This window comes from Drosophila ananassae, chromosome 2L (assembly GCF_017639315.1).
Source record: "Drosophila ananassae strain 14024-0371.13 chromosome 2L, ASM1763931v2, whole genome shotgun sequence".
Lineage (NCBI taxonomy): Eukaryota > Metazoa > Arthropoda > Insecta > Diptera > Drosophilidae > Drosophila > Drosophila ananassae.
Genome location: NC_057927.1, coordinates 16,892,582 through 16,919,430, shown reverse-complemented (window position 1 = coordinate 16,919,430; position 26,849 = coordinate 16,892,582). Strand labels below are relative to the sequence as shown.

At 44.9% G+C, this 26,849-nt stretch overlaps 4 protein-coding genes across 6 annotated transcripts; 1 reads left to right on the top strand and 3 right to left on the bottom strand.

Annotated features, from left to right (window-relative positions):
* Positions 1-371: 371 nt before the first annotated feature.
* Positions 372-15,683, bottom strand: LOC6501342 (neuroendocrine convertase 2). The gene is made up of 12 exons (XM_001954994.4): positions 15,031-15,683; positions 4,894-5,001; positions 3,863-4,133; positions 3,753-3,790; positions 3,158-3,234; positions 2,721-2,809; positions 2,055-2,230; positions 1,680-1,993; positions 1,185-1,418; positions 957-1,121; positions 784-901; positions 372-729 (listed from the first exon to the last, which is right to left on the bottom strand). Exons 1-12 carry the CDS (start codon positions 15,256-15,258, stop codon positions 568-570), a joined length of 1,980 nt encoding a protein of 659 aa, XP_001955030.1. The 5' UTR covers positions 15,259-15,683; the 3' UTR covers positions 372-567.
* Positions 15,684-17,383: 1,700 nt separating this feature from the next.
* Positions 17,384-18,967, bottom strand: LOC6501341. The gene is made up of 3 exons (XM_001954993.4): positions 18,813-18,967; positions 17,716-18,753; positions 17,384-17,656 (listed from the first exon to the last, which is right to left on the bottom strand). The coding sequence occupies exons 1-3, from the start codon at positions 18,880-18,882 to the stop codon at positions 17,625-17,627; spliced, it is 1,140 nt and encodes a 379-aa protein (XP_001955029.1). The 5' UTR covers positions 18,883-18,967; the 3' UTR covers positions 17,384-17,624.
* A 397-nt stretch (positions 18,968-19,364) lies between these two features.
* On the top strand, positions 19,365-21,337 carry LOC6499247 (protein YIF1B-A). Of its 3 annotated transcripts, none has more exons than XM_014910499.2 (4): positions 19,365-19,534; positions 19,821-20,377; positions 20,432-20,818; positions 20,874-21,337. In XM_014910499.2, exons 1-4 carry the CDS (start codon positions 19,513-19,515, stop codon positions 21,105-21,107), a joined length of 1,200 nt encoding a protein of 399 aa, XP_014765985.1. In that variant the 5' UTR covers positions 19,365-19,512; the 3' UTR covers positions 21,108-21,337. The 3 variants fall into 3 exon arrangements, with proteins under 3 accessions (XP_014765985.1, XP_001955028.1, XP_014765984.1); XM_001954992.3 differs by having other exon boundaries at positions 19,365-19,546; XM_014910498.2 differs by having other exon boundaries at positions 19,365-19,561.
* Positions 21,338-21,360: 23 nt separating this feature from the next.
* Positions 21,361-26,362, bottom strand: LOC6501340 (WD repeat-containing protein 20). Its single transcript, XM_001954991.4, has 4 exons — positions 25,787-26,362; positions 24,504-24,692; positions 22,543-24,438; positions 21,361-22,483 (listed from the first exon to the last, which is right to left on the bottom strand). The coding sequence occupies exons 1-4, from the start codon at positions 26,354-26,356 to the stop codon at positions 22,424-22,426; spliced, it is 2,715 nt and encodes a 904-aa protein (XP_001955027.2). The 5' UTR covers positions 26,357-26,362; the 3' UTR covers positions 21,361-22,423.
* Between the last annotated feature and the right edge of the window lie 487 nt (positions 26,363-26,849).

Sequence of the window (26,849 nt, the reverse complement as noted above, 5' to 3'; positions counted from 1 at the left end):
TATTTTTATAATTTTCTTCCGTTAGCATACTTTGCTAAGCACACAATACCTGCTATACCTGTTTCGCTTTTTTTAATTTGTGGGTCTTTTTGACATTCACTACGGTTTGTATTTTCCTCTGATACGGTATTCAATTGATCGAAATTTGAGTAAAGGACAATGTTTTCCATTTGCTAATGTAGTAAGTGTGCGCTTTATAATTCTCGAAAGTAGATTGAAAAGTGAATAGATATTTAATGAATGGCATATGGCACCCTTGGCGCTACCTCACCAAATAAGCAAAAACTAATTAATTAATCAATACCCTTTTGCCTAAATCAACTTTCAGTTCGACTGATTAAAACAAATGTCAAAAATTACAGACACGGAAATCAGAGATAACTAAACAGTTTAATTTCCATCAATTCTATTCCAAAATAAAACACAGCCAGCACTTTTATTAAGCCTCTCACTAAACTCGTTGATAAAACGCCAAGCTGCCTAATGGACGTCTCTACGCGAATGTTTATTTGCCCCTGAATATATCCTGCTCCTTATCCTTCTGTTTACCACTCTGAATCCACAACTTTACTTCATCTTTTTGTCCTCGTGGGCCTTCTTTACAATGGCTAACTTGGAATGCGGGGAGGAAGGATGCAGAGTGCGGTAGGGCGCATCCTTGGTGCCATGGAGTACCAAAGACCATTCCAAAAGATATCCATGCCGTGTTTGCGGGGAATTAAAACGAGCCTTTAAAGTTATTTATTAGTTAAGCGGTTCCTTATTAAAGGTTGCTTAAGTTACCTCTAATTTCCAGGTGCCCTGGGGATATTCACCCCAAGAATGAGTGGTCATGAAGGGCCACTTGGTAAATCCATCTCGGTGATCGTCATCATTAGCGCGCCGCGACAGGATCATAGATCTGGACAGACATATAAATATTTATAAAAATTAAAAAACTTTTTTTGAACACTTACTTTGTTCCCATAGGCGAAGTAAGGAACAGTTCCAAATCGCCTCGCCGCGAGGCATTCGCCGATATCACTGCCTGGACATGCTCCAAATAGTTGACCTCCGTGTCAGTACCCTTGCAGGCATCGGTTTTGATCTCCCAAAACAGCGAGCGACCCATAACGATGGCCCTAAAAAGGTTTAATTAGTTGAAAATTAACTCTCCTCTACGAAGTCCTTAGGAAAATACTCACTGCGGTTGGTTAATCTCGCCCGCTTCACAGTGGTATCGAGGTGGCACTGCATGCCATTGCTTTGACAACGTGACCATGGCGCCTGCATCCAATACTCCGAACCCGAAGAGGTGATTGAACTCTAGGCCCACGCCGTTCATTGTCCAGTGGAAGCGGTTCTTGGCATCGAACAGAGAGTTGCGTTTTGATGTCAGCACCGTCAGATGCTGGATATCGCGCCAAGTAAGCTGCGGACTGCAAAATAAATTGTGGCATTTAGTTGGCAACGGATTAGCATAAATTCATATTGTGAGCTTGCATTAAAAAAACAGTCCCTTAGGAAAGATAAATATAATGAAGGCTCAAGGAAAATATTGTTTCAAATTAAAAACATACTAAGACAAACAAACAAAATAGGACATTCTGTATTGAAGTAACTACATCAATTTGGTGGCTATTTTTGTATGTGTATCAATCGCAAAGAGATTTGTGGATGGGAAGATGGTGGATACTTACTTTGCCTCCAAGGCCAGGGCAAAGACGCCCGCTGCTTCGGGCGCCGCCGCACTGGTACCCGAGTGGGTGGTCGTGCACTTTCCATACAAGTCCGTGGTAGCAACGCCCGTGTTGGGGTCCTTGGCTCCGTTACTGAACGTGGACGCCAGGGTGGAGCTGCAGCTCTCGTCGTAGTGAGCGTTCTGGCCGTCGTTGATGGCGCTATTAATGGAAATAGTCCACATGGAGGCGGCATACCCGTCGCAGTTGCAGTCGTCCTCCTCTCCGCCGTCGCCGGATGCCCAAACATAGATGTTGCCCAGGCCATTTCGTCCCTGCGGGAGGGTCGAAAGATTAGTATTAAATATTGGGAGCACTACCACTACATCTCCATACCTCATTCACGCCTTGGACAATCGCTCGCATAGTGGCGTTCCGCGGTCCATCGACCGTCTTGCCGTCGTCCGTGGGACCCCAGGAGGCGCTGTAGATGTGGATTTTGTGCGGCTCGTGGCCCATGGAGTTGGCCTCGATTAGGTCCGTCATGTACGGCTGATCCAGCATGCGTATGCCTGCGGCGAGGGCGATAAGTATGCATTAAATCTAATGGCGGAAATTATAAATCAATATTTATACGACCCCGGTCCCATTCCCATGCCCGCTCACTTCCACTTCGAGCTTTATGGCAATCGTAAAAATGCACTGCGTTTAGACGGAGGTTATTCGAAATTCCCGATTTCTCACATGATTTCTCCCTGTTGGGCGATAAAAATGACAGATAACACGCCCGGATTTGTGACCACACTTGTTGCCGGCTCATTCCCGGGGGAAATCGCGATGACTTCAAGTTTATGTGGTATGATTTTTGAAGCTCAATTTACAATAATAGCGTTCTCTTCTTGAACTTTTCTTTTAATACTGCCGCATAGCTGTAGCCTCAAATTGATTCACCCCACTTTCGCCGGATTTCGCTGCGTATGCGTAATGCGATTTATCCGCCGAAAACTTTCGAGGTCGGGACCTTGCTGCTCCCATCCTGGAGCAGTTCCCAAAGCCACTTACCTGCAATTTTGCTGTCATAAGCAACGCCAACGCCACAAATTCCATTATCTCTGGCAGCAGCCACTTCGCCGGCACACCGAGTTCCATGACTGGAAAAAACATAGTGTGGGAGAAGTGTGAGTCACGAACGTCGACAAGGGTTACACATTTGCGGTGAATTGTGCGGTAAGGAGCTTAATAAAAATTCCTCTTTATACATTATGCGTAAAAGCAACTATACTCTCGCCAAATGGGAATAGGCTAAATTAGGTGGAACCGCACTCTTCAACACGAAATTGCACTTCCCTTCACAAGCTCTATTAATGAATAAGTGTATTTGAAAACGCGTGTGATGTAATTGGTTTTTGTACAAATCAAATCAACATATAACTTCCGATTGGTTATGAAAGATTTTTTTTTTATCAAACAATAGGCACGTATTTCCCATTCCCACTTACCTATTAAACCAGTCGTCGGTGTAGCGGGGATACGGAAAGGGATCATTACTGCTGAAGTCGTAGCTGGCCTCGGCATTCTGAAAATGATTAAGGGAAATGAATGAGTTTGGGTTGTTCCACTTGTCCACCCCAGTGTGAGGTAAGTACATTTTGGTGTAGCTTTCGAGTGTGCATGTCCCTCATAAAAATATTCAATTTTGACTGTACCCAACATTCACCTTTCGACTATGCCTGGTTAAATATGTATGGCAGATACTTTGACAATAATGACGGGCAAAAGTTTTAATGGCAGGAAAAAGTTGAAACTTCGGTTTCGGTTTCCTACAAACTTTTTATGCACATTAAGGTTTCAACAGTCTCCCACAATAAGCACAGTAAAATTGATTGTCTCTCAATGTGTGTTCAGTGCCACAGCCCAAATCCGTTTCAGGGGCAACTGGTTTGGACGGTTTTTCAGAATTCAATTAAAACTAAATTTAGCAAAGACCATTAGTCCATGAAGCCGTCGTTCAATATTGAAATGCATTTTGGTCATGATACTCAATAAATCAATTATATACATACGATTCGCTACTCTGTCATTTTCAATACTCACATAATTAAATTTTAAGTCAGGATGCATGTAGTCGACGCCTACATGGCCGATGCAATGAAACGAAATTAAAAGGTTATTGGATTTTTATTCACTGAACCAAAAATACACACCGTCATCCATGATGGCCGTGGTGACATTTTTTCCTGTGATGCCCTGGGCCCACGCAGCTTGCACGTTCAGATCGAGTCGAACCTTTCCGCCGTTCTGGCCTGTGTTTTTCAGGTACCACTGCATCGGAAAATACGGGTCGGTTGGCTCCTCATCGATGTGATTAACTTCGCCGAGCTTCATGTCGAACTTCATGCCATGGATGGCAGGAACGGCTGGCCGCAAGCCACGCTTAACCCGCTTGAATCCAGGCTGTTGCACGGCCGTGTGCACCTGAAAAATGGAAGGCAATTAAGAAAGGGTCGAAGAGTTAACCACAAATGTGTAGGAGCCCATCTGTCACCCAGTTCCCTATGCAAATGGGCTTCGATGTGGGTCATTGTTATGTGTAGCAACCAGAATAAATGTAAGCTCCTAGTGTGCTCTTGGGAAGTCCAACCAGCTGGAAACAAATCGAAACGACCTAGTTTGCATGCAAATTTTGCATATTGTCAAACACGCCTCGTTTGCCCTCTGCATACTGCAATGCGATTATCAACAATGGTCTAATGGCACGTTCCATGCCGATGGGCAAACGAAAGCAGGTCCAATTGAAATGCAATCGAAGTTCGACATGTATTCAAGGGAATCGTGTCCGGCACGGGCTATTTTGGGCGCCACCTTTGAAAGCCAGTGATGCTTGATGAACTCTGGCATTTTGGAATTGGCAGAGAAACGGTAACAATAACACGTGTAGGTTTGCGTACACTGGTCCAATAATACTGGGCACTTATTTTTTCAAAATGCTTCGATATAATTGAGCTTATTTTTTTCAAACTTATTTGTAAATTAAGTTTATCTAGCAGATTATTTTAATTTTGTTTTTAAGGTTAAAATAGGCCCAGAACATTCTTAAAAATTTTTATATTTGTGGCTGATTGTTTTCCGTGTACATTTGGAATACCTGAATTATTAGCAATAACTATGTCAACTGTGTCATGTCATGCTTCCCTTTTTGGCCTTGATGGAACTATTCTGCAGGAATTTTACTTACCGCCGGGTGGCTCTTCAAAGCCCGAGTGTGCGACAGGCTCCGTCTGGTCCGAGCATGGGGAAGGGTCCGATGCTTGAAATGATACTCGTGTCCATCGGCGCCGACCAGCTGTAAAGATTCCAGAGTGGAAGGCAACATTTCATTAGAAGTTTGCAGCAAAATAAAAACAGTACCAACTCCCACATCATCATCATTATTAGTTGACTTTGGAAAATCGAGTGCCAGAAGCTAGCCTGCCTTGGTCAAAGGACATGTGGTAGTAATTTTCCGTTTTGGCCCACTGCAATTTCAGTGAAAGGCATCTCGAGTTTCATCAAGATACATACGTGCCGTTCCTTCGGGCCACTCGTACTTTCTCTCGGTCAGAAACTATGCAGCAGAGTCTGCCCTAGGGAAATTTTTTCGTGCTTCCATGTATACATGGAAAGAAATGAAAGTTTCCCAAGCTTCACAATTCTTTCGTTGTATCCTTTAAATTGAGCTATTGAATAAAAATTGAAAAATAATTATTGTGTGTTAACTGATGTTAATATTTTCTAGTGCAAGAATTCGTGTAACTTAAGCACTTTTGAATAATAAACTTAGTTAAATCCTACTTTTCTCTCATTATCTTTTTCTGGATACTGTTGCTCATCTTTGAGCTCGGAAATAGCCATTGGGGGCTCGAATATCCCTCGACCATCTGTTGGGCATCGTTTAACTTTTCCCTTTTGGATGGACGTCTGGCGTCCTGCATTATTCAGGCTTACATCGTGATTAATTAGCAGTTGCGCGGCGTTGAGTGCCATAATTCAAAATTCGCGCAAATTCGCCTCAATAAAGCGGCATTAATGGACCCAGCGCTGACAATAGCCATCAATTTGCAAGAGTCCTGCTCTATTTTTAAATAATCTCTTATTCAACGACCAAGTCTTGAATTATTCAGATGGTAAGTTAAAAGGCTTGGCGCTGTTTCCATTGGCATTTGTGCTTCCTCTGGAATGCAAAGCACACGTGAAAACGTGAAAAGTATTAATTGCCCAAGCAGCTCCACTAACCAACTGACTGACTGAACAAAGGCACAATTTCCAGGCGCAATTTCATCAACGTGAGCTTACGCAAAGCCTGCCCACGCGAAGTTTTTAAGGATTCTCGCCTGCCGCGATTAATTAAATATGAATAAAGACATTTGGCGAAACAAGATAAACCTTTTCCTTCCCTGAGGTCCCTTGTTAGCCTTCTTATCCCTCCTGACCGCTGTCCGTACATTTCAGCCGCAAAACAACGAAGGTCGGTAAACAGGTTGCTAGAAAAGCCGACAGTTCTTTGATGAACCAAGAATGCGTACTTTTTAAGTAACATTAAAAGTATTGAACCATTTGCCGTAGCGCTACCGATTGAAAGAGCCAAGCCCTTTGATAACAAAGTTTGAATAGCTTCAGCCAAGAGATGTACCTAGTCAAAATCTTCCTGATGTCCTTTTCATATTCCTACAAACTTTTGAATTGAAGAAAATTCAGTTAAAGAGTCCAAAGTGTATGAAATTCACTTTATGAAAGTTGGATTGCAAATCCTAAATTGTGCGGAAGAAATTTCTCTGAAAAATAATAAATTCTTCGGCAGCCACGTCAGCAACTGCCAGAGGGTGGTAAGTAAATAAACGGATCTAACCCCATTCGGAGGGTATGGGTGTAAAAGGACGCCACCACTTGCTGGTTTACTTAGGCGCCAAGTGCCGTTCATAAGTAAGCAGACGCAGCTCGAGGGACAGGACAGGATAGGATAGGACGGAATGGGACAGCACCCGATAGCAGTCAGACAAGGCGCGAGGCTCGAGGGCCATCAATCCGTTGACTGCTGTCAATCAGAGTCCTCTGACAGTTTGACAATGCAAAAAGGGAAAGCTTTTCAAGTGGCGGCGGCCAAACTTTGTCTATTTTCTATTTTTATATGCTGTTAATTTGGGTGTAAATTACTCAATGGGTACAGCAACAGCTGGTCAGCTGGTTTGCCCTGGCAGCTTTAATGGACTTCCAAGCAGCCGTGATAGCGATGGAAAACAATGAACTCAAAAAGATAGCTAATGATAATATTGCGTATACGCACAGTGCGCGCTCTTTAACTTGATGCACACACAAGCAACGTGAATTAACCAATTTGAGGCGACCACATGCCGCTAAATTGCGTGAATATTTTTAGACATCTCTGCATAATTTGCGGATTTTTCTTCATGAACACAACATATGGAGCTACCAGCTGGCTGCCAGGGGAAAAGTGAAAGTGGAAACAAAAACCCAAGCTTTGAGTGGGAAGAGCAGAACACAAATAATAAGAGCAACAAAGCTTCGAGGTCTAATGTAGCAATATACTGGCATTGTGTCTATCTGGGAATTCGTGTGTGTGGGTGAGTGCGGGTCGCCATTATAAATATAATGTGTCACAACGGGTGATAACGGGCTCGCTGCTAGTATGGCTAAAATAAAGTAAGGACAGTGCCAGAAGCCGTACAGAAACAGGCAATGCGTGGCAAGCAGCAGCTGTTCATCGCCAGCCCTCTACCAACTAAGCCTGCGTACAGATTAGGTCACATACAGAAAAAAGGTTACTTAGAAGTACTTATTCCTCCAAAAATATTATATCATTTCCTTTAATAAGTAGTTTTTGTTTCTATATTAATGCATACATATGATGTTTTAAGGAAAGGCTCTTAAGGCCTTTCTTATCCTTTCTCTTCCCTTTTTATCAGTGTAACCATAAACATATGAGATATTTAAACTTAACGCCGCCCACACGTGTTTCGTAAAAGTTTGCGAAGTATACATATATGTAGATATATACAGTGTTTAGACAACGCCATTCCCCACTCTTCAGCCTGCCGAAATTGTGCCTATAATTAGTTGGCTGCCGCATTTTAATAGCAAATTTTATTAATGAGAATCTGTCTTACACTACTTGTTGCTCCCAGCCTACACGCACTCTCATAGTTGGTGGAGACTGTTATTTGCATAGGGAAAGCACAAACAGCTGTGCAGTTACATCACTGGGACATTGAAGGGCCGAAGCTGGAACCAAAACATGGCTATATTCTGCCTACGTTACCCTGTCACGTCATCCTTCATGGGCCGTCAGCATCAGAAATTTATGGGTTCCATTTTTTCTCTGGCCGCGCTAATGTATTCATGAAAGGTGAATAAAAAACTCTTAAAAACAAAACCATCAGATTCGGCGACAGAACACCGCAGCAGCAGTAACATCTATGGCTGCAGATGACACTGACATCTCTAATAGTGGGCAGTATCAAATATATGGCAGTATACTTTTGCAGCAGATATTTCGCAATGACTGCACAGGGGGCTACACAGGGAGCTGCATCAGAAATAGCTTACAACAAAGACTTCGGCCATTGTTTGGCTTGGGGCTCAAAGTGTGCAAACAATGGGGCCTTAAACTTGTTAATATAGCCTTCTTTGTTTACCTTAATCGAATTCTTGTTCGGTCAGCTACTGACAGCACACAACGGCGGGCATTCAACAAGTGGAGCAAACACAATTGCGTTTAAATTCTATAGGTAGAAGGGATAAAATATTTAGCTTTGGCTGACATTATGTTTAAAGTCAGCCAAAAGAGTTTCAGAACCTCGTTCCTTGTCGTTTTTGAGTCCTGTGTGGGCGTTAAACTTTACAAAGTGTCAAAAAGTCAGGCAGTGCACGGCTAACATCCCACGCTATGTTTCTGCCATATGCACTTTCTAACATATGTGAGCAGTAAAAATTCTAAAAGTAATAAAGTACGATACAAATGTCGCACTGCTCTTTTAAATACTTTTGAGTTGCTTGCGAAAAGTTTAATTTCCATTATAAATAGTTACAAAATACCATCTATTCTTTATCTTGTTTCCCCTCTAAGATACCCTGAAAAGTAGGCAAGTATTTATGCGAGCAATATTAGCAACACATCTCAGATAAAAGATATTACACAATAGTCACATTTTATTTGTATCCGTTTATTGATCGACCTAAGGAAAACCCATTCATCAATTTGTTACTCAGTTAGTCAATACGCTGGTTTAGTTAACCGACGTCAGCAACAGGAGCAGCAGTTTATCAAGAGCAGTCCCAGTCACTTTATCAGTAGCTAACCAATTTTTCTAGTGGCATTAGCCGTCAATAACTACCGCCATTCGCATAATATAGATAGCAGTTGAGTAACAATGTGATAAATGTGTTCACGTTCTACCGATTGCCAGCTCCCAGTCCCCCAGTTCCCAGATTCCAGTTTCCATTGCAACGGACCTAATTAGGAAAAATAGCTGCTTGTGCGCTTCGCTGTCTCATTCCCGCCCACATGCAATTAATCAATCAATCAATAATAAGCTTTGCCTGGGCGTTTACCGCTGCAGGCATTATACAATGTTTGCATAAATTATCGTTACATGCAAAAATCACTTGCTCTAGCTGCTAAAATGGAAAACAACCGCACACAGATACAGATCAGATTGCGTTATAGAGAAAATTCGTCGAAAGGCACAATCAAGTGTTTTTCCCCATCTGTCAAGAGGTCGATGAAAGGAACGACACTTTCACTCACATTCAAAAATGTGCAAAAAACCAGCGTGTTTGTCGCTGGGAAAAACAATGCAAATAAGCGTGTTTCGATTGGCAGCTCGACGATCCAGACAAATCCAGTCGTCAATAAATGGCATGCAAATTTAGCACGGTCTTCAAATTACGAGAAAACCTCGGAGGTAGGCGAAATGAGAGAAATGCAAATGAGCTGCCATACTGTTGCTGAATAATTCAGCAGAATGCAGGACTAAGAGGGGAGCAACAAAGACAAACAGATGCGCAAAACTCAACTAATAAGCTTTGATTTAGGCCGTTGGCGTGTGGCACTGCTTATGGCATTTGATTAGCAGCCACAAAGTTGTAGAAAACTTATCCCTAGATAGAAAACTGTATTATAGTTAATTGCATGCCATTTGCATTCTAGTAATCATATTTCCGCTGAAACTGGAATACCAGCAAGTTAAATTAATTAAAATAAAATTAAATAAAATGCGAAAAGAGGGTCAACTGGAAGGCCAGTAGGGAACGGTGTGAGATTGAATGTGGATCACGACCCCTCCCTTCGTAAGCGCTTAATACGCTTTTCTATTCGGAGCAGGGCAGAGGCAGCTTGGACGACGGCAAGCAACATAATTATCTGGCGCACTGTTGACATTGACATGGCCGCGCTGAACAGCTTTACGTGTGAGTGATTTTACAAAGAAAAGTGCAAAGATGGCGCCCAGCCAGCCAGCCAGCCAGCTGGCAGTTGGCTAATTAAATTTCAAGATTTTCATCTAATATTATCAAAATGAAATTTGCCCCATGACAAAACACAACTTTTCCCATTTGACCTTTGGCATTCGCAGGCCACAGACGCAAACGCAATGCTGCGAAAAGTAATTTTGTATTTCGTTATTCACACACTCGTTTATCAAGTGCAGACAAGCCTTCTTGGGGTGAGGGGCTGAAAAGTTTTTTAATTATTTATAAAGAGCAAGCGGCACGTTTGTTCTTTGTGTTTTCCTTGGTTCTGTTATGGCACTTGAGGTATTTTCCTTTGTTGCGGCGAAAATATTTGACAAAACTTTGACTCGAGTGTTGATTTATTAAATTGTTAGCTCAGTGGCAGCCTGTCAGCCCAAGGACGCCAGCCACAAGCAAAACAAGCCCAAGCTGGATTGGGACGAAAAGCAAGAGTAACAGTGGAGTAAGCATTAGCGACACCTGTCCAAAAGAGACACCTGGCTCACAGCCCAGGAGCACGGTCCATTGGTTCCATTATATGAGCTGATCCATACTGAGCCAACCAGCTTGTTTACACCTTGTCTATTTTTAGGGCCTCCCTTTTTTGCCACCAAATGAATATAATGCGCAAGCACCACAAAAAGTTGGACAGGCTTTGGGGCTAAACTAGTTAAAGCGTTGTTGCTGATTCAATATAAATATTTTGTATGTGCCCTCGTTAAGGCGAGAGCCGAAAACTTTTTAATTATCATTAATGCCTCCTGAAATCCAAGCCCTGCACACGAACTAAAACTTATAGTTAAAAACACAATTAGGAAATGATATGGAAGGGGCCTAGAGGGACTTACGTAATGCGATATCATAAAATGCAAACGAAAAGTTGTCAAATATTTGCCAGATATTTGACTTCCGATGGAAAAGTTTCCAGAAATAAAGAAAAGTACGGTAAATCTAAAAATTTCCGAGCTTATACAAATGTGCCATTAGTTAAGCCTTTAATACAACAAAAATTTAACTGCCTAATACTTTTCAGCTATGAAGCTAGCATCCTATAAAAAATATATATCCAAACATTTATACTCATAGTCATAAATCTATCTAATCGTTCATTCTACAAATCCATAAAAATAATCGTAAAACATTCTTCAATTACCTGTATTTGCTATTTTTAATGTTTCGGTAACTGCAATCATATAATTTTGAGAACGAAACCACCATCAAAACTACTCCAGTCAAATTGCAGTATTAATAGTCGTAAAAGTTTCATCTGTGAGAAATTGCTGTCATCTGACCCCAACAAAAAAGCTGTCTCAGACCGGTAAAGGACCATCGAGCTGCCATCAAGGCTAAAAATAAATAAATAATGCGCCTGGACTTTGCCGCCAACACTGCGTATACGTGATAAGGCATTATGCCCCTGTGGCACTAGGGGTGTGTGTGTGTATGTGCAAGAGGATGGCTTGTGTATGTGCTTGTGGTTTTCGGGACCTCCGCTGGCGATCCTATTCCTGGCATCTTGAACTCCATCTGCGTCTCTGTTTGTCCAGCCATTTTGAATGAAACCGCCATGCTCGTGTGTGTATGTGCCCCTTTTGTTTGTCTTTTATTTGCCAACATATGCTAGCCTCGGGTTACAAATGTCCGTGCCTTTAATTTGCAACCATCTGGGCAAGCGGCCACCGAATTTGTAAACTCGTTTTTCATTTGCCATAATAAATGAAAGGAAAACAGTCGTGCGACGGCTTCAGCGACTGCGAAGGCCAACCGTTGATAAGCAAGAAAACGGAGACGAATGCGCCAATGTCAGACCGCAAAGTCATTGGGACATTTGTCTTCACAAAACTTAACACGCCCGAAACAAACTGCGGTTGAGTCGTGTTTGGCCAGAAGACGTGCGGTGGTCGGTGGAAATGCAGGCCAAGAACGGGCATCTGCCTGCATCCTAATAAGGTCGCAATTCTGTTGCATAATTTATGAGGCAACTATGGCACAGCAATATGAAACTATGCATAGCTGATGAGCGTTGACATTTCCGAAGCACCTGACAGATGTAGGACAGTCCTATGGGAAGAAAATAGTCTCGCGTCATATGAAATGAGCTGCACAGCGGGAAATCTTTATACTTCTTAAGGAGAACCCAGAGTTCGTTAATATGATTTCTATTCTGGGAACACAACTAATATCCAGTAGTTTAATTAACTAAAATCATATAATGTAACACAATGATAGGTTTCATCTTGTATAAAATTACGCAGTTTAAAAATACAAGCTATGTATATATCAAAATATACAAGTTATGATGTTTTCTCTTCGTTAGTGAGATGAACGTCTCAAAAGCCCCTGTTGCTCTTGCAATCACTATTGTTGGCATTCTGGTCTTAGGACTTAAGCAAGCTTTGTGAACAACAGCAGCAGGAAAAGTCAGGAGCGGGAAGAGATGGGGCTGGCAACTAACGCCTGTTGCCGTTGGCCACGTCAAAGGGAGTACCGACTTAACGCTTATGCAAGGATTTGGCTCAGAGCCCGACAACGACGACAAGCGGCTCACAGGGGGTGGCGGCTTGGTGACAGGTGAGTTTGTTAGCTTTTAAAGTTATTAAGCGCTAACGCACACGTCTGCAGCATAAAAAATTATGCATGCTCAAAGGATTAGAGCCTGGTCGACGCACGAGTCGTAGGTAAACTCTTAAGCACCACTAAGACAACCAGCCGTTCAAAGGCATTAGAGGAGAAAAAGCAACACAAACTGGCAAAATTATTCCAGGCATAAAATTGCAGAGTCGCTGCCATCAAACTCCGCAGGCTGCGTGGGCCGAAATCCTGCGTGGGCAGCAAGAAAGCATATGTATTTACTTAGGCAAGAAATTTACTTTCCGCTTCCATGCCTTCACGGTTCCGGGTCAAGCATGATATTCAAATAGTCGGCCAGCAATTAAATTTATCGAAGATCGAGATTTATTTAGATTTGCACAGCAATAGCCGACTGAATCTAACGTTTTAACGCCGATAAGGTCGTAACATCAAAGGCCATAAAATCTAAACACAGTCATAGCCAAAGTCCTGTAGATAAAATTCGGCGTATGGGGCGTATACACAATATCGATTGGAATGGGAACTGAAGTGAGAGTTCGGGTCGAGTGCCCCCGACCTTCATGTCCCGGAGTTTGCTTGCTTGGGTTTTTTGTTTGGGATACATTTTGATTTGTATTCCGCGATAGCGGTTGACGTAGGAGCAACAGATTTTATTTCGGTTTTTTTTCCGTAGGTTTTTTGTTACTGCTACATGTGCCGCAATTTTATTGCATGGGACCACACCCACGGAAATCAAGGGATTTTTGGCAATTATCTAAAAACGATTTCAAAGTCCATCTGAACAACCAGCTGCGATTTGTAATTAAATTGTTGTCTATTTTTGAAACGGAAACAAGGAAATCTAGTTAGCGCTAGAAATAGAATAGCTAGAAATCCAATTGGGTTTCAAAAGGCTTTACAACAAAAATCAATAAATAATTAGCTAGGAACAGCAATAGCAATTCCCAAAATAGAAGATGATCCTAATTGGACAATAAAAAACAGTTACTTTTTGAAAACACATTACTTTCTTCGACATAGCGACGTTGTGCGTGAGAAGCCTTTGTTGCCCTTTAGCTTTAAAGAAAAAAACCCGAGCAAAATGTGGCTCTAAGGACGTAGATTGGCTTGTGCAATGCGGAGCAGTGACCATAGCAACTGTGGCATGCAATCTGCACTGATGGCTGAAAAATAAAGTAAAAAGAGGAGGAGCAGATGAGATTGCGCCATTGCCACAGCATCGATGTCGCAATACAGTTAGCGGATAACTAAAAGAACTCCCCTTTGAACCAGAGGATTGGAGATTCCTTTGGGCCTCAGGTGCCGGTAGGATATTAGATTTCCAGGGCGTAGGAGAGTTAATTGGTTTTAGCACCTTCTTTATGAGGACCTCCCTTGCTTCTTCTTCTCAGTTCCGGTATCTAGTTGATATTGATACCCCTAATTAATTGCGTCCGTTCCAGCTCTTGAACTCGCATTAATTCCCCCATTCCTAGAGTGAGTTATTACCCCAATCTTAGGGCGTGCAACAAGTGCGCGTCATAGCTGTCGAGTCCTGTCAAAGTTGAACGTAATGTTATGCATTATTTTGACGAATGTTAGACACATTACATCGTCTAGACTCTAGACTCTGCAGGTTTCTGGATTGCGCACAATATCTGGATTGCGCAATCTTTTGACAAGAAACAGCGTAAGCATACTGACAAGCAGTTACCGGGTAAGGAAAGACATCTAAACGGCTAAAAAAAGATTTTTTAAAGATGGCAACGGGATATCATAATCGGGAAATAGACTAAAAACAAAACGATTGAAGTTGTTATTCAAAATAAAGTCAACAAGCAATTTGATTGCGAAAAAACTGGCCTACTACCCAATTTTGTGTAGTTTTTTGTTCGGTGTGATACTTTGCAGGTTATTTTGCCACTTTGACCTTGTCCCAAATGCAATGGCTGTTTGCCATGCAATGCGCAAATTTGCGCCTAGCGGTATGCAACGGAAACTTTGCTCAACCGACCGAAGTTGGCCAATGCCACAGCGCCAAAAACTTTTCCCGTTGCCAGTTGGTTAGTCTTTGCTTTAGGCATTCTAGGCACGCTCCTGACACCCCCACACACCCACAGGCACACAAACCCTGGAATATACCTGACTCGGACGCGTAGACATGGCAGCCACTCGAGCTGTTACAATTAAGGCTTGACAACTGCAGCTGGTGGGGCCCTTACTTTCGCCGCCCCAAGCGGGCAACCTGCTCTTGCCGTCGGCAATACAATAATTGATTTTTCACATATCTACTTACCGGACCCAGGTTGTCGAAACCATATTTGTCGGCCACCTCGTGGGCAAAGCCGTTGTCCACTCCTCGCCGGAACCTCACCAGGAAGGAGCTGGTGAAGACGGCGGGTCCGCTCAAGCCGCTTCCGGACCCTCCGCCACCCGCTCCCGCACCGACGTGGGCTAGCTGGAGGAGCAGTGACAGGGCCAGGAATCCGGCGCCCAGCAGCCAGCTCCATGCAGCTGCGGCCATCAGAATGCGTCCTGGTTTTCTTCCTCCTTGGCTCCTGTCGCGACGATAGGGCAACGCTGGCGGCTCAGCAAAACAAGAAGTGCGGGCGAGAAATGAGTGGGGTTGCGAGGGCCTTCTGGAGCTGAGGGGTATCTAAAATGTAATGGCCGCGCTTCACTGAAGTTGAAGTCGAAGTCGGTGATGGAGGAGCAAGGATCTCAGATAGTCAAAATGGAAGCACTGCCTGCGAAAATTGTCTTTGTTGTGGTTTCGATTTGTTTTCCTTTCCTTTTTCCGAGAGTGTATGTATTTTTGGCTCTCCTACTGGTGGTTGTGCTTTGAATCTTCTTGGGGGTTTCTTTATATTTTAATTTGGAACTTTACTGGAGCGCTGCGCGCTGAGAACTGTTCGCCAGTGCCGTCAACCGACGCCATTATGAATGTCCGCCAGGCGCCGCATCGGAACAAAGCTCTCTCAAAAGCTCGGCCCCGAAGAGCAACTCACCACCCACTCAACGCACCCCTGAACATAGCTGCTCATATCCCATTTCCAAGTACAGAGGCATTCCGGTGGAACTTTAATGGGATTTTTAACTACCTAAACCTATAGCTATATATAAAACACACACATATTCTTTTGTATTATAAAATGTATTTATATATTTAAAAAAGAAATATTAACTTATTGAAAATAAGTATTTATGATCCACAATATCCTTTTTCCTTAAGACTCTGATACAACTCAGCTGCTCCTACTAAGCTTTCACTTTGGCTTTTCCCTCAGAACTTGACTTTCCATCCCGGCTGGCTTGGCTTTTGCAGCGGTCTCAGCAGTCTACAGACGTCACCAATTTGGCCACCCGCTAGCCACCCGCCCCTCCCAGAAATCCGGTGCCTTATCACCCCACCATACTCTCACCGCTCGGTGCTAAATTTTAGCAACTGTTTTGCCATTGGTTTATGCTGCGCTTGGTCAACATATGGCAGCATACTTGACTTTCCTCGAATCGAGTCTACGAGCGATTCCCCAGTTTCAGATCCAGTGCATGCCTCGCAGGGACGACTATTCATAAACATGAACGCAATTGCCTCTTACGCGTAATGGCTGCAAAAGGGCTTCAACTTTGACCTTAGCCCAAATAGGTTCATAAAGCCCCAAGCAGCAAGCAGCTAGAACCGAGCACCAAGCCTTTAAACTGCTGCCCCAAACAGAAGAGCCAGCGGCGGGGCCAGTGGACCCGGGTTTTTATGTGAGCTTGATTGTTTCAAAAGCATTTAAGTACAAGGGGGACTCTCAACTTTCATATTTTGATTTCATTTACCATAAATTTTCATCCTGAATATCGAGCTACAGACGGCCATTGCCTTTTAAAATTTGGTTTACGAACATGTCATAAATTAGGTAAGGAAATATAACCCAATGTTCAGGCATATCGAGTTTTAATTTCCAATATTTGAAATTCTAAAATGCTTAGAGAAAAGTAAATGACACCAACGAGCTAAAAAGGTCTGAGCTAACGTTTATCACATGCATTACAATACAAGTATAATCTTTTTTTTAATCATAAAGTTATGTAAATTATAGTGTAATAATAAGGATATATAATATAAAGACCTTTTGAAATGTTCACAATGAGCTTTTAGAAAAAAAATTAAGACGTATACTTTTAAAACTGTAATTTAAATTAATAAAGACTTAAGACCATGATTTTATATTCTAAACTCCTATATTAACTTTAACAATATCTTCTTAATTTTTGATGTAAATTCAGTGAAATAGAAAACTAACTTATCTTACATGTAAATATTAACTAACATACTTTTTAAAAGTCATTTGAAAGCAGCGGTAGGATGCAATAAATTCCTGTATAACTACCAAAGAGAATATTACAAACGAAATCCTTCGCCTACATTCCAATTAATTTAAAACAGTAACGCACTCAATGAGCCTTATCGTTGAATGAAAGCTCAAACGAGGGGAGACAACTCACCGGTTGTCAGATGGCAGTCTTCGTCGCATCCACCTGTCCCACCTGTTCCATCTGGGCAGGTGGGCGGCGCAACCAAGACCCGTAATGCCGAGCATATGGCGGGTCGCATGCGACGTACACCAGTTTGACGTTCGAAGCGCAATTGAGAGGGCCCGTTTTAAATTACAATTAAATTTTAATTAGCCTTAAATTTACATTTACAAAAGCAGCTTAAAGACTGCATGAATCAATTAGTGTACTCGTATACACACAGGAATGCAGAACGGCCAGGAAGAAACGAAACACAACGAAGAATCTTAAATCGAACTTTTCTCATCACAATAGGTACTCTCGGGGAACTTTTGAATGAACGGTGGGTTGTGGGCAGAAGCCGGTAGCCAGTAACCGTATCGGGTTTCATTTCCGGCTGCCAAAAAGTTTGCCGCGCGCTGCAGGGAACAAAGTGATGTACTCATTTATTTAATAATAAAATTCACTGGAAACTCACCATGGGAAGTAGCCGGGGATAGGGTATGTGAGCTGGCATGGCGCTTGATGCGCGGCGTATTGACCAGCGCTGTTCCCGAGGCATTAGAGGCACTTGTATTTGTCGAGCATCCCCGGCCGGATGTTACGCTTGTTATCGTGGAGATGCCACTGGATGTGTCTCCGGTGGTAGGCATCGACTTGTATCGCTGCAGCGAGGTACGCGGCTTCTTGGGCATCGTGGCCTGTTCCACAGCTTCCTCCAAGGCACTCAGCCAGTCCTCACTTTCGCTCTCATCCTCCAGGAATTTCATATAGAATGATGGTCTCTTCGTTTTGTGGTGGCTGGTTGGTGTCGTTATAGCAGAAACTTTCGGCTTGGATTCGCAGGCATTTTGAGTGTCTATCTTAGACTCCAGCTGCTGTGAGGCCTCCAACAGAAACATATCCGTCTCAGAATCGTTAAGAAAATCAGCCATAGGATCTGCAGCCACTGGAGGAGGAGCTAAGGGCTTTGGTTCTGTTTTCTTTGAAGCGGAGCGGGTGCGTGCCGCCACAGGAGGAACCACCTTTGTCCCCGGTATTGGCTTTTCCGAAACGGCCACTTGGTCCAGCTGGCGATGGAGCTTATCGCAACGCTCTTTCAGCATCTCTCTCGCCCGCATCTGCTGTGCCCGCCACTGTTCGTTATCCAGCTGACTGCGTCTATCCTCGCATCCTTTAAACGCTATTTGGCGGCGACGATCTCGGGTGTTTTGACTGACCGCAGTGATCTCAGCAGAGTCGAAGCCGCTGTCCGTGGTACTGCTGCGGTTCCAGCGCCATCCCACCTCCGGGCTCTCGGTGGCCAAAGTCTGTGAAAAAAGATAGTTCGGCGAGAGGCTCACATCCAGGCGAGGCGAGAAATCAACGCTATCGTCCAAGCTGGGCGCTCGCTTGTGGGGCGGAGTGCTCTCTCCGTCGTCTGATATTGTCACAATAGACGAGGGAGAGCCAGGAGCCTCAGCAGACAACGTTACATCCTGTCCAGGTCCAGGGCGCCCGCAGCTCTGCGGCGAAGCTAAAGAAAAATTGGATTTTTAGTCTACCTTTAATTTTGCAATTAACGAAAACCCTTACCGCTGTGGCGTTTCTGCAGAAGGCGGGTGCTGAGTGTCACCGAGCGCCGTTTAATAAATGCGTTTTCCATTTAATTACATTTATTTATTTTGCGTGCGTCGTTGAATGCGCTCAAAATTGAAAACGTTTTGCAGCACTGAACCAAAGTTTTCCCACACTTTAATTTTTTAGTACTAGGTCTAAAAATTAAAATATTTCTACACTGGTTTTTAGATCAGTTAGCAGCTAAAATCCTTATAATTTTAAAATAAATTACTTTTATGCCATCAATATATTTTTATAATAATATTTTCCAAAAATACATTCAAAATGTTTCAATTTTAAATGATCGTCAAACAAAATCCCTTCAAGATTTCCCTATTAAATCTATGAATATTTTTACTTTTAACTTTATGATCAGTAACTTTTAACTTTAATTTTTGACTTATTGATCTAAGACTTAATTAAGCTACAAATATAGTTCATATTATTAAATTATTATATTTTAAACTAAAGAAATAATAATAATAGCTTTCCCTCCCTGGTAGCGTTCCAACCCACAGTTGGTATTTTTTGAATATGGTATTTTTTTGGCGCGGTCTCACTGCTTAGCCCACTCGTATGTGGTGATGTGTAAAAACCAAAATTTTGAATACAATATTCATCCGGTGAAACAGGAAGATCCCAATTGGAATACCCCCGAAGACAAACGGCCTACATTATGAATTACAATCCGAACGCGGGTATGCGGAACCGTAAGTGGGAGAACTGTAAGGATCAGGCAAGCAAGTATACCCTACGCCACTCCGGATGCTTGACCGCTGACCGGGCCCCAAACCCGGAGTGCCACTGTTTACGTTTACCCTATGTTGCGTTGAGGTGCATCTTGCACCCCCTGTATATTGTTTACTCCACCTTCTGTGCCTGCCCAGAAATTCTGTCCTGCGTTGCCTGTTGCCTGTGTTCCCCCGTTTACCCTAGTTTACACCTGCTCCGTCACTAACAAAATCTTGCTCTTTACCAAAATAGCATCAGCTGCCAGTCGCCCGCGGCCCGCCAAACGAGTAAGCGATGTTAACGCCATGGGCCCCTCGGCTCCCAGTTCTGCCTTTATGGCTCCTCAGGCCGGACCTGGGATGCTCGATCCCAACATGTACGGTGCTCCCCAGGCTCCAATAGCGCAGCCGAACAGCTATGGCTTCAACTTAAATCCCTCTCAGCAGCAACAGCAGCCGCCACAGCAACAGAATCCACAGCAGAATTTCGGCTATGCTCCACTGCCGACTCAGCCTTCGCCGGCGCCAGCACCGGGAGCAGCACCCGCCTATGGATTAGCGCCTCCCGGGCAACCTGGAGCTGGAGCGGTGCCCCCCGGACAGTACCCCCAGTTTGCAATGTTTCAGCAGCCCATCGTGCAGGACATGGCTATGCAGTATGGTCAGCGGCTAGCAGACCAAGGCAAGCAGCTGGTGGAGAATCAGTTCGAGAAGTGGGTGCCTGTGGCCAAACTGAAGTACTACTTTGCGGTAGATAATGCATATGTAGGCCGTAAGCTGCGTCTTCTGTTTTTCCCTTACATACACAAGGTAAGTTGGGATCGAAAACGTAAGTCTTTAACTTATCCATTGATTTCTTCAAAGGATTGGTCTCTGAGGTACGATCAGGAACATCCAGTACAGCCGCGCTACGACGTGAATGCCCCGGATCTCTACCTTCCTACCATGGGCTACATAACTTACGTGATTGTAGCCGGTCTGCTGCTGGGTATGCAGAAACGCTTCTCCCCAGAGCAGCTCGGCATCCAGGCTTCCAGTGCTATGGCGTACAGCATCTTCGAACTTGTAATCTACTCCATTGCCCTGTACGTAATGAATGTCAAGACAAGCCTCAAGACGTTGGACCTTCTGGCCTTTACGGGATACAAATACGTCAACATAGTAGTTTGCTTAATGGTCAGCACGCTCTTTTTTAAATCTGGATATTATATAGCCCTGGCATATACAAGTTTCTCATTTGGATTTTTCCTGGTAAGTGTGGTCTTGAAACATTTTTCACAAATTTTATATAACATATTTTTTTTAGCTTCGCACTTTGAGAACGAAACTGCTGCAGGATAACTCTCCAGCTGCACCCAGTGGAGCTATAAACTATGATCCTTACGGAAATCCCCAGCAGTTCGACTACAGCGGCGGAAAGAAGCGGAAACTTTACTTCCTGTTTATGGTCGTGGTGGGTCAAGCACTGTTCGCTTTCCTGCTATCCAAGCATTTGTATCTGCCAGAGGCAGAGATTCTGGCTGCGCCGAAGACTTTTTAACTGCACGGTTCCGAAGCTTGATGTGCAGACTCCTTGATATAACCTTGCCCAGATACGTAGTGGCAGTCTCCACTCGAAAGTCGAACGTTTCCAGAGCCAAGGCTATTTCATTCCCAGCATGTTAAATCCTCTCAATAGTTTGTGGTTATCGGTCAGCCGAGATCCGTGCAAGAGAACATATTTTTGTTAGTAAAAACATTTTATAAATAAATATTTGCTATGAAAACGAATCCCACCATTACACATTGCTCTATTTGGATGATTTTTTATATAATTTTATTGAAATTTTAGTCTCTTTTTACGGTAACGTGTTCTTGGTTGGTTGTTTGCTGGCTCTGCTCGTCGTTAACTTATTGGCTAACCGCGCAGTTTGTTGCTAGTTTCTCCTGGTTCATAATAAAATATATGTGAGTGTCTGCCAGTACGAAAGGTTTATGGTTGCGTTTTCGGGTCTGTGGACTCATATTGGAGTTGTCTTATCAGTTTCCTGCCTGCATTTAGTCTAATTTGTTTGGTTGTTGTTTGCATGCTAAAACGTTGCACTCGGCTTGCTTGCATCAAAATATAAAAGGCATACGAATCCATAGTAATAGTAATGATAACAGTTCCTACAGTTTAGGTTAGTTTCGTGAGTTTAAATAGTTAGATAGTTCGTCGTTGGTTAGTTGGGGCCTCAACTGCAACTCAGTACATAGCACAATGTGAAAAACGCACAAACGCTCTCCTCGCACAAATTCGCTAGCTTAGCTTCTGACTCTTATTCCCTTTATATCGATCGTTTGATTCTGTTTCTGTTTCATTTAATTTTTGTGTTTAGTTTGCTAATGCAGTTCGCTTCTTCGTTCTTTGCTTTATTTTATTATGTGTAGTGTAGGCTAGCGCTTAGTAAATAGTTATAAACATGCTTTGCTTTGTTTTCAACAAATTCCACGTACTAAAAAAATAATACATTTACGACTAATAATTTAGAGTTAAACATACATATACGTTTGTTCTGTTGCCTGATGCTGCGTATAGATCGTAGTTATGTTTTACATAGCTATATATTGTATATATATGTATATATATATATGGGTACCAGTGTGTGTCTGTGTCTGTGTGTGGTTCATAAACTCATTTAGGCTACATTTGGAATACAAAATACGCAACATAAAAAACCTTTAAAACTCTTGCTTGCTCCTATCAATATAAATTATCGAAATCAATCGCCTAGTTTTAACCTAGATCACCGACTGCTTCTGCCGCTCCTCCTGAACCTGCTGCTGCTGCTGCTTGACAAGATTACGCTGATAGTTGACAATGTCCACTCTATTAAACTAAATTACCGTCCCCCCGGGCGCCACTGTTTGGCCAGGTGACAAGTGCTGAGTGGCGTTCTGAAAAAGTAAAGTCTTAAATCAGACCAAGATTCAAGGGATATTATTTGAAAACTCACCGTTGCGTGGCCTGGCCGCGCCCACGTATAGATGAACCCATCCTGGCACGCCGTCAGAAAACAGTCCTCGCGAAATATCAACGCCGTCAGCCTCTCGTGGGCGATCTTCTTGCAGACCAGCGGTTCCAGCAGCGGGCACTCGTCGAAGCGCGGGCAGGCGGGTGTGCCGATTAGCTGCATGGGATCGAAGCTACTCACTCCCGCGCCCGTCCCCGCTCCAGCTATATGCCCGGCTGCGGCCAGCGACGAGTGGTGCGACGACTTGCTCATCTTCAGCGAACCAAAACTGTGCGCCGTCGTACTGCTCCCTATGCCCGATTCCAGATTGCTTGCTTGACCGAAGTTGGATGAGCTGCTGTGGTTGCTCTGACTGTGGTTCCCGCTGTGATTGTGTTGATTGTAGCTCTTCAGCATGCTCATTGCTTTGCGGTGTTGGCGGTGCGCCGTGGAGTGACTGCCTTCGTATCCGGCTGCCTTCTTGTCTGAGCTGCTCAGGAAACTAAAGTTCGAGAGCCGCTGCGTCAGACTGTTGAAGGCGCTGAAGCTACCAGAGCTGGAGGACTTGTTCGAGCTATTGGAGTTTTTGCTGTTATACCCAGATGTGGGCTGTGATGTCCGCTGACCTGCACTTCCGCCTCCATCGATACTGTCGGACTTCGTGGCACTGATACAATTGGGGAATTTAATTGAGTTACCCGTGCCGTGGTTCCGGCTATTCGGTTTCGAAGAGGTTGTGGCTGCCGCTGTCGTTCCCGACACTGCTACTGCATTCGAGGACGTGGAGGCGGGAGTCGCTGCCTCTGTGTCGCAATCGTCCGGCGATGATTGCGATGATATCGTGCAGTTGGCGGTGGAGAACTTACTGGAACTGCTATTGCTATTCTCCCCGGCACCGTTTCCGTTGCCAGCAGCTCCGACGCCGCCAGCCGTTTCCCTGATAGGACTGCAGCTTCCGGAACCAGCCTGTCCCATGGCCACCGGCCGAATCACCTTAATGCCATCCGCCTCTGGATCCGTTTCGCCGTCCAGACCGCCGTTCACGTACGCCCTTTCACTGTTTACTCTTTGCCTGAGAGCCAGTGGATGCCTCAACACGTCTTCCGTGATGTCCCACAAACAAATCTGTGTGTCTTGGCTTACGGATCCCAGTCTGTAGCTAATAGCCAATTTGTCGGCCGACGAGGCGTCGGATCGGAAAGAAGCGGAATGCGGTCGATTCCGTGATGCATGCACAGGCGTAGAGTTTCGGTCGAATCCTTCGAACCCATTGGCCGTCGAATCTGCAGAAAAGCGTGCCTCTCGCGAGTTGGTGTACTCATTAGTCGGATTTTCGTCGTCACTAAAATCACCGCCATCCCAATTGGTGTACGATGTGGTATACGGGTCGAATGCCACCACCGAGACCCAGGAGCGATGGCCCTGTCCGCGGGCCACTACCCTGCGCTCCTGTAAAGACCACACGGTTACCAGGTCGTCCTCGCCGCCCACCACAATGTACTTTCCGTCGGGTGACCAGCAAACGCACAGGAAGCCGCCGAAATAGGAACGAGCTATACCCAGTAGCTCCATCGTGTCGTAGTGAAAGACGCGCAGGAAACCGTCCTGGGAGACGACCGCCAGGTGGGAGCCGCAGGGCGAGAAGCAGAACTCGTTGACACAGCAGTTGTCGGTGCTGAAAACCCACTTGTAAAGCGGATTCCGGGTGGACTTGGCCTTGCAGGTGAGTATCGTGTAGCCGTCGCCCAGCTTGAAGGGCTGGTAGCTAGGCGCGGTGGCGGCGCAGGGTAGCTCCTCGTTGTACAGGTACAGGTGACCCGAGGCGTGCGCGGCGAGGAACAGGTGCGGCGAGTTGGGCAACCACTTTAGGCAGGTCACTTTGGTCTTGTCGATCAGTCGCTGTCCATGGAAAAAAATCACCATTAATTATTTTCCAATTGAGAGCTTAGAATAAATGTGTTTACCTCCTCGTTGAATAGCTTCCGCACCTCCCTAGGGCCCACTTGCGGGGATACGAGCTGGATCTGACCCGTGGTGAAGCCCACTAGAAGAGGCGCGCCCGTGGGCGTGGCCGCGCTCGCGTTGAAGTCATGACAACTGGGATTGGTGCCCTTGTAGAACTTCTTATCAATCGGCTTGCTCATCTCGGTGCCCTGGGAATGAAAATAAACAAACGTCACAATCAGCTGCTAATGTTTATCTCGTTCGGGACGGCTTATGGCTATTCTATTCAAACTACTTAATTACATAACATTAATCTCACTGAATTGGTCCTGATTCAGAGGAAGGAATTTATAGTAACAGGTGCAAATACCAATTCTGAATGGAAGAAAGTGAAAACCTGAAACAAGGCCACAATGTTTTATGGTTTTTTCCCCATTTGTTGTAGTCTTGCTGGCATGGAAGCTACCCCCAGAAATTAACACATTTAGGAAGCTTCATAGAAATTAGCAGCTCGTTGCCAGAATCAGAATCAGGTGGAATATGCTAAGATTCGACTACGGAGAAGAGAAGACCCGGCCGGAGAGCCTTGCCTTTGCCAACTTTTCGCAGATAACCGTGTGGCAACAAAGAACCCCAGCTAAAATAAATACGAAAAGAGAATCACAAGCTGTTGCCGAACAGAATGCCAAAGAATTAGAAACAGCTGCTGGCTGAGCAGGGGAGGAAGGCAAACAGCAATGAAGCGGAGCGATGAGCAATCCCAAGGATGGGACGTCGAAGCCCAAACACTCTTACGAAGCATGTGGGAACAATTGGGCCCGAAACTGGGTCTAATAAATCCCAGTGACACCTGATTTGCCTGGCCACTAATTGGAACCAGTTTAGATTTCGGATATCGGCCCGCCTCCGGCTGATTATGTAAGGTGCGCGAGAATGCTCTGGCTTTCCAGAGCCCAGAGAGGAGTAATCTGGTCAGCGGGATGAGCTCAACCCGCTCGGGAAGGCCGCTGCCTTCGGGCGCAATAAACATTCATAAAAACGCCAAACAAGCGAATTGATCATCAACCGCTCGAAGTGGAACAAATTAAGCCCGCTGGGGGGGAACACTGAAAGCGAATGAGAATGCGACTGGGAAGGTATCCAATTGGCTGGTGCAATCCGTCTAGAATGCAATTGTCGTCCAAGCTTATCTCGTGCCTCTCTATATTCCGGAGATAAGCCTCCTCGTTTCCCCCGCCGACATGGCATCCCCTGGATGCAAAGAACACGTCACATCTAGGGATACGTAATCATCGGGACATACCTTTTTGGCACCGCGAAACGAGTAGACATAAAGATCCCGGCCAAAGTTGAAACAGATGCGGTCTCCGCCCACAATCGGATTGGTGGCCACTCCGTTCTGGTCAATTACACTGCCGTTCATCATCGAGTGCATGGAGATTCCACCGCCCAGGCGGGCATCCACAGTGCTGGTTCCTCCTCCGCCGCTGCTGTTATTGTTATTGTTGCTGTAGTTGTTGTCCCCGCCGGCGCCACCATTAGACAAGTTTCCTCCTCCTCCTCCGGTTGCTGCCCCGGTTGGCGATGACGCCGGCGAGGTACCATTCGTTGTGGTAGCCGCTCCCGCTGTTCCTGTCGCCCCTCCTGCCGAGCCTGTTCCTCCTGTTGGCGAGCCTGCCTCTGTTGCCACCTTCCCCGGATTAGGGAGCGTGACTATGGAGACCCGGACCTGCGGAGAGTTCTGGTTGCTGCTGTAGCCGACCCGGTTGGGTCGCGAGTATTCGGAGAGGGTCAGCAGCCGGTAGGTGCCCTCGCGTGTGACGAACTGCGTCTTCAGGTCGTCCTTGACATTGGCGTCCAGTTGGTTGGCCATCGCGGCTCCTAGCTGCTGCTCCTCCTCTGCTTCTCTCCCACTGCCCTCAGCCCATGCCTTGGGCTCTACTCGTTGTGGCCTGTTGTTCGTTCCTCAGGATCTATCTTCAATAACAATAACAATAACAACTTCCAGACTATTTCAGCAAGTGCTAGAGTGGTCTCTGCCGCCGCCGCCGCGCTGCTGCTGCTGCTGCCGCTGCGCTGCCTCAGCTCCGCCTCCCCCGAAAATCGTTAATTTTTTTCGCCACTAATTAACCACTGACTGCGGATGTGTGAGTGGATGTACGCCAGTGTCTGCGAGCGGCTTGGTATCGCCTGGCTTTTGCACTTTTTTTGTTATAATTAGATTTGATTCGTTCACTACACTTCGGTTTGTGTGGCTCTGCTTTTGCTGCTGCTAACGTTGTTGTTGCTACTCCTACTGCGAGGGAACCTGTGATTTGCGTGTGTCGGGGCCGCGGAGCTTGAATGCATCTCGACGCGGATTCGGC

Coding starts and splice junctions, on each gene's coding strand:
- LOC6501342 (XM_001954994.4), bottom strand. CDS start 15,258: ATGGCCGCAGCTGCATGGAGCTGGCTGCTGGGCGCCGGATTCCTGGCC. Junction 3,791..3,862: donor CACGGCCATCATGGATGACG/GTGTGTATTTTT, acceptor TCGGCCATGTAG/GCGTCGACTACATGCATCCT. Junction 902..956: donor ACTTCGCCTATGGGAACAAA/GTAAGTGTTCAA, acceptor ATGTCTGTCCAG/ATCTATGATCCTGTCGCGGC.
- LOC6501341 (XM_001954993.4), bottom strand. CDS start 18,882: ATGGAAAACGCATTTATTAAACGGCGCTCGGTGACACTCAGCACCCGC. Junction 18,754..18,812: donor TCTGCAGAAACGCCACAGCG/GTAAGGGTTTTC, acceptor ATTTTTCTTTAG/CTTCGCCGCAGAGCTGCGGG. Junction 17,657..17,715: donor ATCCCCGGCTACTTCCCATG/GTGAGTTTCCAG, acceptor TGTTCCCTGCAG/CGCGCGGCAAACTTTTTGGC.
- LOC6499247 (XM_014910498.2), top strand. CDS start 19,513: ATGAATTACAATCCGAACGCGGGTATGCGGAACCGTAAGTGGGAGAAC. Junction 19,562..19,820: donor GAACCGTAAGTGGGAGAACT/GTAAGGATCAGG, acceptor TTACCAAAATAG/CATCAGCTGCCAGTCGCCCG. Junction 20,378..20,431: donor TTTTCCCTTACATACACAAG/GTAAGTTGGGAT, acceptor ATTTCTTCAAAG/GATTGGTCTCTGAGGTACGA.
- LOC6501340 (XM_001954991.4), bottom strand. CDS start 26,356: ATGGCCAACCAACTGGACGCCAATGTCAAGGACGACCTGAAGACGCAG. Junction 24,439..24,503: donor GGAAGCTATTCAACGAGGAG/GTAAACACATTT, acceptor TTCCATGGACAG/CGACTGATCGACAAGACCAA. Junction 22,484..22,542: donor CGCGGCCAGGCCACGCAACG/GTGAGTTTTCAA, acceptor TTACTTTTTCAG/AACGCCACTCAGCACTTGTC.